Consider the following 12067-nt stretch of genomic DNA (forward strand, 5'->3'; position numbering starts at 1 on the left):
GGATGCTTCACAATCGCAAACAATCTGGCCCAAGTTTGATACGTAAAGATGTCATGACATTCAATGAAATTCGTTTCGTGACTCGTTAAGTGTACATTAAAAAAAGAAAAGGGAATAAATAGCCCCTCATGCGCAAGACGTATGAGAGCAATTTCATCAAGCCAAACCAAACCACCCAAACTCCAGATCCGGATATCATAACGGAACTTTTTGCACACTATTAAGCAAAATGGAGAAGAAAAAAGAAAAAAAGAAATACTGGGAATTCCGTATGCTTCCTTCAGCCAAAGTCCCTCTTCCTCCCCTACCGATCCCTTTTTTTTTTTTTTTTTTTCGTAAAACCGACTCATCGTTAACCATGCATATCTAAAGCAACTTTACATAACTGCGACAAAGCCCCTATCGTGAGCCCGCGGGTGAGTGGCGCGGCGACATGGGTAGACTCGCAATGCTCTTGGCTATCACTGAAGGAGTAGTCTTTCGTGACAGAGGGGTGGTCCCTCGGGATAGCGGTACGCCGCCATTCTCAGAGGAAGGCGTTACCATGCGGGATGCTGGCTGTCTTGGTTTGGCAACAAGAACTTGGGCTGGGAAGATGACGATCTCATCCTCGCCCACCCCATTATCGTTGCCCTTCTTGACTACCAGAGGGAATAGCACAGAGCGGATGAGAGCGCCCTGAGCCTCAAACTCCTCGTTCGAGGTAGAGCTTCCTGATCGCTCGTTCATGAGCGCTGCGTTGAAGGTGACCGTTTCAGCAATGTCACCACTGGCGTCGTATTGAGGCTGCAGCGGTGGCAGCATCATGTATTCGGCCCGTTGGGTGCGCATCTCGATTGACAGGTCAACAGCTTCGCGCATGACGCGGCGGAGCTGCGATTGAATCTGGTCCTCCAAGTTGGAAGGGGGCGGCAGAATCATGGAAAGCGTTTGCAGGATAGCCTGCACGACGGCCTCGGTGTCTTCGTTGCGCTGGTTGCCAAAGGCCGGGCGCTTCGACAGTAGAGTAAGCGTGACGGCGCGCCATTGACGGACCGCCTGCGGGGGCCGACGTCCGAGAGCAGTTTCTCGAGCGATTTGAGTTTCTGCCGCTGCTCGCGATCCATTCCGAAAAGGTATCGTGTAAATACGAATTCCCAGATCATGTTCATAGTCATGGACATGAAGACGTCGCGACGCCTGACGCGGTCGCTCAGGTACTCATCGACATCGGTGCCATCGAGCATCGAGTTGTCAAGCCTGTCGATGATCTTCTCGTCGTTGATCTCACTTGTCAGACGGCAAGCGCGCATGTCGGAGAACTTGGAGAAACGGAGCACCCATTGCTGAACGTGGGAGCACAGCTGTTGGCAACGGTGATCAAAATGGTCTTCGTCCTTGAGCCTCAGAAAATCGGCATCGGCAGGCTTCGTGGCAAGAATCTGCTGCTGCAGCTGTCGGACTTGCTGTTTGGTAGCCTCGAGCTGCTGGAGCAGGTTCTGAATCTCGGCATCCTTCTCGCGCAGTGTCTGGTCGTATTGGCCGCGGACTTGCTCGAGCTCTTGCGCGGCGGAACTGTGTTGGGACTGCAGCCTGCTGTATCTGTCGTTGTGCTGAACGGCGAGCTGGGCATTGGCGCTGTTCAGGCCCGTGTTGACTTCGGTCAATCGCTGGACTTCTCGTCGCAGGCCATCGAGGGCACTCTTCAATTGCTCAATCTCGGCGTCTCTCTCGGTGACGGTGACGGCGGCGCGTTGGTTGCCGTGGGACTCGGCGTAGAGTCGGGCCTCGGCGAGTGCGCGGTTTTCGGCGATCAATTGCTCGACCCTGGACTCGAGCTCCAGGACCTGCATGCTCTGTCGGCGACGCATGCTGTGGGGTCGGGTTGGTGACCGTGGTGAACCGATGCGGCCTTCACCCATGCCATCCTGCGGTGAGAAAAGAACGAAGGTTAGCAAGCACTCCACCTTAAAAGCAAACAAAAACAGCAAATCGGAGCGGTCAATTAGGGCTGGGCTGAGGCCACTCACGTAGATTTCGGCCATGTCCCTCGAGGCACGGACACGGCCCTCGTTGGCCACGGGGGTTGTATTTTGGGCAGCACGGTGACGATCGGTGGCAGTGGCAGCAGCAACGGCAGTCTTGCTGGAGCCATAGGTGGAGGAATTATTATGGGTTGCGAGCAGGTCGGGCTCAGAAGCTCTGCCTCTGCTGGCGAGCGAGTGGAGACTCGACTGGCTGCCGTGTTGGCCAAGCGATCGGAGGTCACGGTCACCGCTCATTCGCTCCCTTCGCCTTAGCGGCGGCGTGTTGGCGCCTGAAGAGTGGGGACTGTCCACGCCTGGGCTCTCAGGCCGCAACTTGTGAGGCTCCGGTGTGCGTGGTGCGCGGCCTCGCGAGATGCTCGTGTTCGATACCGACCGCCTCGCCGGCGCCGGCGCCTCTTGCTCACCACGTGCGCTCCCCTCAAAGTGGCGCACATTGTCCGACACGCTTCGTTGCTGGTACTCTGGCGATGGCGTCCGCTGCACTGGCCCAGGCGCCCGGGCTTTTCTGGGGTCCAGCGTGTCCGATTTGTCTGAAGGAGGCGATCTAGATCCACTGCGAACCGAGTATTGGCTGAGCCGGGGCACATCATCGCCCAGCGGCGATTTCTTGAGTCGACCTTCTTCCCACTTGGGTGTGCCCCTCGAGTCTGTCGAAGCCCAAGATAGCCGGGCCCCCTCGTCCAGAGTCGAGCGCCCCTCGGGTCTCCTTGTAGCAGTCTTTTCAGCCCAATCCCGCAAATGGACACCACTGTCGCGCTGAGTGTCGTCCTCGAACTGCTTGTGTCTCATCGGGTTTGGAGAGTCTGCCATGAACCCACTGTCACGTCGTACATCGTCCTCCAACTCTTCATGCGTCTCCTCCTCAACCGGTGGCAGACTGCGCATGGACATTGTTGACTTTCTACGGCTAAAACCAGCCGTATCATGACTAGACACTGCCCCTGGCGATTGGTAATCCGCGTTGTCTGACTGGGCTTGAGGCTCCGAAGTATCAAGTTCTTCTATGTCCCTGATGAGCTCCGAGTTTTGGGAATCTTGAAAATCCCTCGACTCTTGCATCGTATCTTTGCTAGGGAAGCTCCTATCGGTAGCAGAGCCCGTCTTTTGTCCACGGCCGACAATAGGACTTTCGGCAATCGTGTCCGGAGTGTGGTCACCCTCCAGTGATGTCTTCTTGCCGGTGTTTTCTGATTTCTTCTGGTCCTCCGTCTTTTTCGGTGACCCGAACTGCTCTGTCATCTTTTCCACCCCTCCGGCCAAGGCATTGGCAGCCAGCAAAGCTTCCGCCTCGTCTGTTCCTCTTTGGGCGTCCTCTGTTGAAGTATGTTGATCACCTTGTATAGACTTTTGTCTGTTGCCAGGCCCCTTCTCGAAATATGAGACTGCTAAATCCCTCTGGGGAGTCAATACTGGGAGTGCATTGTGCCTCATATCCAAGTTTGGCATGTCTTGGCCACGGGGTGCGCGGCGAGACCGAGACTTCCCGCCAGATGCGGGCTGTTCAAAGTACGAAGCTGCGATCTCTCGAGCCATGGAGTCTGCTTGTGGAGCCTCTTGGCGCTGGGAGTTTTCATCAATGGCAGCGTTGGAGGGCAATGGAGCCTCGACTTCCTGTGCAGGATGTTCCATAGGCTCAGGCGTAGGCTCATGCGTGGCAGCAATGGGTTCTGGGATAACAGCGTCATCCAGGAAAGATTGCATTCTGACCTTCTTGCCGGGCTGCGTTGATTGATCAAATGGAGGCTCATGATCGATATGGCTGCTCAATTGAGCAGGTGACAAGTCAACATTGACTGGACCTGAAACATGGCGATGCTGGGACGTTGCTTTTTCTGGAGTGGCCGGGGTTGGGTTTGACATTTCAGCCTCAGTATAAGTAGGCTGGGTAGGTGCAAGCTCCGTTGAAGTAGGCGCATCAGCTTGAGGTTGATCAACCATCATACGTTCTGTCGGGACGCCAAAGGAAACGGTGTCGTCCTTCTCAACGCCGAGAGAGCCAGGCTCCTCTGATGGTGCATGCACTTCGGCAACAGGTTCTGGCCCCGTCTCCGGAAGAAGCCTTGATTTGCGCTTCTTATCCCTTCCCTCTCTCTTGCTTGTTGTAGCCGCCCCTTCGCTTTCAGTGGGCTCATCTGGAAGCAGGTCGTCTGTGGCGGGCTCAGGAAGCAATGCTTTGGGCGTGTCATCGTGGACGACAATATCCTGGGTAGCTAAAGAGTGCTGGGTATCTGGCATCTGCTCCCGGGAAGCAGGCTCTGGTTCCAGAAGTGCGGTGTCTTTCTCGGTGGCTCCAGTATCAGCCCATTCAGCTGCGGCCAGGGTCGTGGGCAGTTCTTCACTGGGGTCAATTTGCTTGCGCTCTGTGACCTCCGTTCGAGCACCCTTAGGATTTACAGGCACCTGACGCGATGTCACTTGTCTCGAGAGAATTCGTTCCAGTTCAAGCTGAAACTTGCCCTTGCCCTTTTTCTTATCTTCCTTGGACTTCGTGGCGTTGAAAGAATCGGCCCATTCGTCCTCGGCGGGTATGGTGTCGATCTGTTGAGTGATGCTAGAGTCTCTAGGGACAGTATCCTGTTCCGCGATGGAAGCATCCGCACCAACAGGTTTCTCGTTAGGGACCTCCGACTGAAGCTCGCGTTCCGTGGCCTCAATGGCGTCCTCCGGCTTTTGCGGTTGGCGAGAAGCACTTGCGGACCCATCCGGAGTTGCAGCAGAGGTTGGGGTTTGCACTGTTCTTGAGGAAACGCGAATAGGTAGTTTAGAAGTCATCATGTCTTCAACCTGCGGTTGAGTAGGAGCATCGACACTTAGTTCCGTTGCAAGGTCGTTGGCTGGAGCTTGCTCTTGCGTTGGCTGCCCACCTTCAGGAAGCCCGGCGGTTTGGTCCCCAAGACTGTGTACTATTCCTCTTGGTTGGTCAACAAGCGCTTGTGGTGTGGCATTAGCCGTATCACTCCCTTCCTTGCCGATGAGGTCGTTGCTAGGTACAGTGGAGTCTTTGGTTGCCGTGTTCTCCAGTGTGGGGTCTGTCAAAAGCTCCTCGGAAACGGAAGCATCTTGAGGGAGAGGGTGTTCTTGTAGGGCTGGCTGCTCCTCTGGGACCGACTGCTCCTCGGCCAGTGGCTCTTTAGAAGGCTCCGCAGGCATGGGTTCATTGGGGAATTTTTCTAAGTGGATCGGTATATCCACAGGCCCCTGGCCCTGGGCCTGAGCGGTGGAGGGCTCCGCATCTGTGGGCAATGAAGGTAATGGCTCCTGCCCATCCTGTTCCCGCGGAGCTTCCTGGTCTGTCTTCGATTTCTTGGAAGCTGCGGATTCAGAAGGTTCGGTCTCTGGATTGAAGCGGTCGGTGGCAGACAGGCTTTCTTCGGCAGTAACATCTCCTGTTGATTTCTTGACATCAAGCTCTTTGGGGCCTTCCTCGGAGACTACCGCCTCAGCTACAGTTTCGTCTGTGGCAAGAGGCGCGCCACGAGGATCCTGTATGGGTTCAGACTCTTCTACTGTCGTAACCGGTACGCTTTCCGGGTCGTCGTGGGGTTTAGCAGATCGCTTCTTTTTCTTGTCCTTCGACTTCTTGCTCGAAGTGTACTCGGGGAAAGCGTCTTTAGTGACCTCCTTGGTATCTGATTCAGCAGGCAAGGTTGTACCCGGTGCTTGTTGCGACTCAGTCTCTTTGTCCGCTGTGGCTTCTTGCTGGACGTCATCGGGAACTGGCGTTGCCTCAACGGCCTTGGTGTCGAAAGACTCACCGCTCACAGGCGGATGTTGACCGGGGTCCTCAAGACTGACCTCCTCGTCCTTCGGAGTCTCAGCAATTGAAAGGGTCTCCTCCTCGACGGGCATGTGGGCTAGCTCATAGACTGTCTCGCTAGGAACCTTATTTGCGGACTCACTTGAGATCTCGATAGGTTGACTTGGAGATTCCTCGACTAGGGTGGAGGCCATTTCAGAGGGTTCCGGCGCCGCTTCTTGCAGAACTTCATCCTCCCAGGGACTCGCCTGCCGCTTCTTCTTTTTCTCCTTCTTCGACTTCTTGACAGGTGCAAAGTCCTCCAGAGCTTCTTTCGACTTGTCCCGTGGGGCGTCCACAGCCTGCTCGTCAAGAGACTCATCCTTCTTCTCATCGGCAGAAAGGGCGTCAGCCTCTTTATGTTCCCCCGAAGGGGCCTCAGCAACAACCACTTCGTCAACTTGCCGAGGAGCAGTATCGGAAGGCAAGATAACGGGCTCATTCTCGGAGGGGGTGGGTAGCTCTCCAAGCTCTTCCTCCCAGGAGCTCGTCTGCCTTTTCTTTTTCTTGTCTTTCTTGGGTTTCTTGGGTGAAACGACTTCCGGCTCTGGCCGGTCAGACGCCAACAACTCGTCGCTTGGGCCAGCGCCGCTCTTGTCCTCGAAGGATGGCGCAGTACTCTGGTCAAGTGCTGCTCCCTCCGAGAGAGGAACCTCGATAGGAGCCTCAACGAGCGATGATGGAGCTGATGCTTCCTCCGTGGGTGCAATCGACGGCTCCTCTGAGGTCAACTCAGCTCCCTTTTCCTTCTTTTTGTCCTTTTTCGACTTTGCAGGGCTGCTGATACCCCACTCGTCCTCCGCAACAGTGTCCAGTGTATTTGTTTGTTCTGGTAAAGCTCTGTATTGCTGCAATGTTTCCTGCTTTGCTTGATCTTCGGGAGTTGATTGCAGCACTGGCACTGTTGTTATGTTGCTACCAACACTTGCCGGCTCGGCCAGTGTCGATGAAGCTTCGTGAGCAACTTCGCTGGTTTCTAGGCCAGCCTTGAGAGTCGACTTATCGGCGACAATGGTTCCATCTTGATTGGTATGTTCCTCCACCGGTTGCTCCTCGCTAGGTCCCGCAATATCCTCCGTGACCCAAGGTTCAGTGGCTGATGGCTCCTTCTCGGAAGGCTGGCCAGGGGCTAAAAAAGACTGCTGCTCAGTTGGCGTCTCTACGGAAGAAGAATCCGGTAGCTGCGCCTGGCTGCTTTTCTTCTTCTTATCCTTCTTGGATTTTTTCGTTGGTACAACTGTAAACTCGTCATCATGAGTCTGAACAGGTTGCTCTTCCGGCTGCTCAATGGGCTGTTCTGCCGATTGCCCAGCCGGCGTGTCTGTTGAATGCCCAAGGGGCTGATCGATATTAGGATTGTCCTGATTAGGCAAATTCCTTATCTCCGCGCTTGGCTTGTCAGTTGCTTCTGGCGCAGCAGAAGGCGACTGTGGGCGTTCAGACGGAACTTCTACTATCGACTCCCCGGCCTTGACTTGTTCAGGCTCATCTAGAGCTGTGGTCTCAGCGATTGCCTGCGCTGGCGTTGACTCATCCTGAGTGAGGGCAGAACTGTTGCCGACATCCCGCGGTATTTCCGCAGGTTGACCGGTAGTCGAGACAGTTTCATCGAGTGCGGCGGACATCTCCGGTACCGTGATGTCCAACTCCTGCTCTTGGCTCTTTCTCTTTGCCTTCTTCTTGTCTTTCTTGCTCTTCTTGGTCACCGTGGGAAATTCGTCGTCGGGAGAAACAGCAGAGATGTCCTTGTTAGTAGCAGCCTGACTTGTCGACTCGCCAGGTTCTGGGTTTAGCAATTCAAGAGGTTCCGACGCAGGAACGCTCTGAGCTTGCTCGCCCTTGTTCTCTAGAGAGCCACTGCTAGAAGATTCGCCGATTGGTACGTCTGAAAATGCTACTGGCTCAGGCTTGGCTTCCAAGTCTGCTGGTACAGTCTCGTCTATTGGACCGGAGTTTGCAACATCATCTTGCACGTTCTCAAGAGAGACCATTGGCTGCTCCTCCGCTGAATCGGCAAAGGTGACGCTCTTGCGCTTTTTCTTGTCCTTCTTGCTCTTCTTAGGCGTAGCAGGAGCAGCGCCTACGTCGTCTCCAGGTTCAACCACTTCCTCGGATGGCGGAGGTACTTCATGCTCTGGTGTTGGTTCCAGTGCTGGTTCTGGTACTGAAACCGATGCCTGCTCTGATGCCTCCTCTGGTGTTGGCTCAACCGCGACGTCGGCGGACTTTTCTTCAACCTCGTCTGAAAGGCTGGCTTGGGCCTTCTTCTTCGATTTCTTGGACGGGATGGCAGACCACTCACCATCTGCAACGACTTCTTTAGAACTAGTTTCATCCTTGGTGACCTGGTCATCCACATTCACTGGGGGTTCGGTTGATGCAGCCGGCTCTAACAGCGGGTCTTCTGCCACCGTTGTGGGCTCTGAGGGCGCTTCTGTATCAAGCAGGACGGAAGAAGCCTTATTCTTCTTCTTGTCCTTCTTCGACCTTTTGACTGGTGCCCATTCTTCTTCGGGCTGAGCTTCGTCTGCATTGGTTATAGGCGCTGGTGTCGACTTAAAAGCGACATCTTCTTGTGTGGTGACAGCGTCATCTTTGGCGCTCTCGGTCATGGGCTCTTCCACAGAAGGGGCTGTCTCACTAAGATCATTTAAGATCTGTGATCCCTTCTGGGACTTCTTAGCCTTCTTGGCCATTGATGCAGGACCGTCGGCGTCTACGGTGTCGTGGCGTTCCACTGGCTGGTCCTCGATACAAGACGAGGGCTCCAGCGCGACCGCAATGGGCTCGGGTCCAATTGGTCGCTCTACCGACGGGGAGGTTTGAGATAGAGGCTCCTCCACAGGTTCAATGGCACGAGATGGGGCTTCTGGCGGGGGATCCAAAGACTCGGTTGCGCTTTGACGTTTCTTCTTCTTGTTCTTCTTGCCCTTCTTGGAGCCACCAGAGTCTTCCTTCACATCGGATATGTCGATGGAAGTTTTGGAGCCATCGTGCGTGGATGGGGTTGTGGATGGGCCTGTGATATCACCTGCAGGTGCATCATTTTCGGCCACCGCCATAGGTGGTTGGGCTGGCAAGTCTCCAGCGTCGCGTACTAGGCCCAAGTCGACAGGCTCTACGCTGGGAAGTGGACCCAAAGGTGGATCGGCTAGACCAAGACGACCAGGGCCCCGCTGGAGCTCCTCCTCACCGCTGAAAAGATCGGGCTGGGTTCTGGCCTGGGATGGAGCTCCCTCCACATCCTCTGCGACTGTAGGCTTTGTTGGTTTGTCCTGGCTTAGATCCGGCCCATCAAACCCCGTCGTGACGTGCACTGGCGCGGGGGTGGTTCGCAATGCTTCGGTGCCCAGTTCTCCAGGTTCACCCCGGCGATCCGAGTCTTCAGCCCAGCCGTGAGGCTCTTCTGGCATGTTCTTGCCCTCGTCCAATTCGGAGGGTGGCCCTTGTTGCTCCGAACTCTTGGTCTCTGCTTGGGCTGGGTATCTATGCCCCTGCAAAGCATTGACCGCTGGAAGCATTGATAGCGCAGAAGGGAAGTAGATCTCACGTGGGGCGCCCACAGAATCCTTAGGCCGTAAGTGCACACCCGGAGCGGACGGTAAGTAGTCGAGCTCTGGTGTTGATTGGCGTGTGGCAGAAGACGTCACCGGGACGGATTCTCCGAGAGGAACTGATTCCGCCTGTCTAGCGTCGTCAGGCTTTGGCACATCGGCTGATGGTAAGGCTGCTGGGCGGCTAGTCTCATCAGGCTGCGGCTGACTGGGAGCATCCGCCACTGTGACATCTTGTAGAGGCTCATTAAGTGGAGGGACAAGAGAATCAGATGTAGGTTCTATTGTAGACTGCGACTTCTTATTCTTCTTTTTCTTGCTCTTCTTGATTGGAACCACGGTCTCAGATGCTGTTTCTTCCACAGAATTTCCGCTGACAACAGGCTGTGACTCAACGGTGGTCTGCTCCTGAAGGTGCTGGCCGGCAGGTTCCTTCTCTGCGGCCTCTACTTGTGTTGGCGGCAGTTCGGTCGTGTCCTGTGGTTCTTGGTCGACCGGTACCTTTTCCGCGATGTCCACTTGCACTGGTAGAGAATCGATTGTGGCCTGTTCCTTGAAGTGATCTCCAGCCGGAGTGTCGTCCATTACGTTGATAGGTTGAGGCTCAAGTGTGCTCGGTTCCTGGTTCTGCCGATCAACCTCGTCTATGAGCGCTACTCCTGCAGACTCCTCCGTTGGCGTTGTAGGTCTTGCGACTTCCGCTCCGTCTTGTAATATGGCGGGAGCCAAATCTTGTGGTGCTGTATCAACGATTTGGGTCTTTTTGCCCTTTTCCTTCTTCTTGCTCTTGGTAGAGGTGGACAAAGGATCGTCATGAACACTGTTCTGGGTGGAGGGCTGCGGCTCGTCGGTAGGTGGCTCCAAAGTCGGCTCATCCGATCGTCCTTGCTCAATTGCGGCTTGTGCTTCTTGTGTCACTGACTGGACAGTCGGCTCATCGGACAGAGCTTGTTCATTGGCTGTCTGTGGTTCTACGATGATGGGTTCCGTACCGTAATCCGCTAATACCTCATTCGGCTGCTTCTCTTCGATAGCATTCGATTCATCCTGAGATGGGACAATGAGATTGGGCTCAGTAGCATTGTCTGTAGCTGAAGCACATGCAGGCAGGTCTGTGCTAGGGAGAACCGTATCTTGCTTTGGCGTTGACATGAACTCCTCTGGTTGCGATGCTGAAGATTTCCTGGCCTTTTTCTTCTTGCTCTTCTTGGAGACAGGCGAAGGAGGATTCGAAACCGTAGGCGTAAGCGGGCTCTCTTCTTCCTTGCGCTTATCTTCGATTGTGGGAGTGGTAACTTCAGCCGCGGATGTGAATTCGATTTCCTTCTCCTTGGGCTTTTCTCCTTCAATAGACGGCGGAGGGACCGTGGCCTCCGTGCCTTCGACCATCGGGGCTTCGGTCACCGGGGCCTTCACAGGTGCTACCTGAACTGTGCTGTCGTGCTCAGTGTTGTCAGCCACTGAAGTGGCCAAGGGCAAAGACGATGGTGCATCAACAAAGTCTGGAGTCAGGATATCCTGTTCACTTGATTCGATCTGAGCGTTGTCCACAAGCGGGCTTGTCAATGCATCGACAAAATCCGGTGTCAAAATGTCTCGGCCCATGGTTTTGGCCGGGTCATTTTCTTCAACCGCAGTAATTGGCTCATTGATTACTGGAGTTTGCGTCTCTGGACCGGTGATTTCTCTGCTTGCCTCAGCCTCCAGTGCCAAAGATTTGCGACTCTTTTTCTTCTTGGCCTTCTTGGAAGGCGGACTGGTAGATGGATCAATTTCGGCGGGATTAGGCATAGGTTGAGGTTCCGACTGTTGTAAAGTAGACTCGCTTGTGGACGGCACCTCTTGAGCGTCGGGGATATGCAGTAGCTCTCCAGTCTGGCTAACGAAATTCTTATCTTCATCGACTAGTGATTCTGGCAGAGGTTCGCGTTGGCTGCTGCTGGCCAGATCTGCGACAGGCTCTGTTGAGGCGGAGATCTCATTATCGATCTTGGTACCTCCCATTGGGACGGTTGTTTGTTGATTGTGTGCCGCTATTGGAGTTGTGAAAGGTTCCAAGTTGGCCCTATGCTTAATACCCTCGGCTGGAGTCTCGAACGGTGAATGGACTTCACTTTGGATTGTGGATTTGTCTTCGGGCACCAAAGTAGAGGTAGTCTCGTTCTCCTTTATGCGAGGTCCTGCCTGCTCGAGCTCGGTAATAGTCTCAGGTTCAACGTTCAAGATAACAGACTTTCTGTTCTTCTTTTGCTTGTTCTTCTTGGGAGTCGTGACAAGCGCTGTGTCAATTTGAGGCTCACTTTCCAAGGCCGGCTCCTCTTCAATGACAGGCAAAGCTTCAGCGACCGGTTGAGATTCAACAGTAGACTGGGCTTCAACAGAAGGAGGTTCGGAAATTGCGTGCTGGGGTTCATCGATAGACCGGACCTCGTCACCAATTAACCGGTCTATGCTGGCAATTTCACCTCCATCGTCAACGGGTTGAGCTTCAGTGTCAGGAGGGGCTTCAATGACAGTTGACTCGGTTCCAACAAGCGGGGTTTCAGCGACGACCCGAGGCTCGTATTCGTCGCCGACTGGCTGGTCTTTATTGGCACTCTGGGTTTCACTGTCGTCAGCTCGAGCTTCGATGGCCGGGTGAGCAATATCGATCGAAGGACCTTCAACGCTCAAGCCTCCTCTGGAGCTGT

At 54.7% G+C, this 12067-nt stretch overlaps 1 protein-coding gene across 1 annotated transcript; it reads right to left on the bottom strand.

Moving 5' to 3' along the window:
• Positions 1–399: 399 nt before the first annotated feature.
• PG986_007921 (uncharacterized protein) lies at positions 400–9962 on the bottom strand (the record flags this gene model as incomplete). Its single annotated transcript, XM_066844143.1, has 2 exons — positions 400–993; positions 1053–9962. 2 exons carry the CDS (start codon positions 9960–9962, stop codon positions 400–402), a joined length of 9504 nt encoding a protein of 3167 aa, XP_066700255.1.
• Between the last annotated feature and the right edge of the window lie 2105 nt (positions 9963–12067).

Source organism: Apiospora aurea, assembly GCF_038362705.1.
Source record: "Apiospora aurea strain CBS 24483 chromosome Unknown utg000005l_segment0_segment0, whole genome shotgun sequence".
Taxonomy (NCBI): domain Eukaryota; kingdom Fungi; phylum Ascomycota; class Sordariomycetes; order Amphisphaeriales; family Apiosporaceae; genus Apiospora; species Apiospora aurea.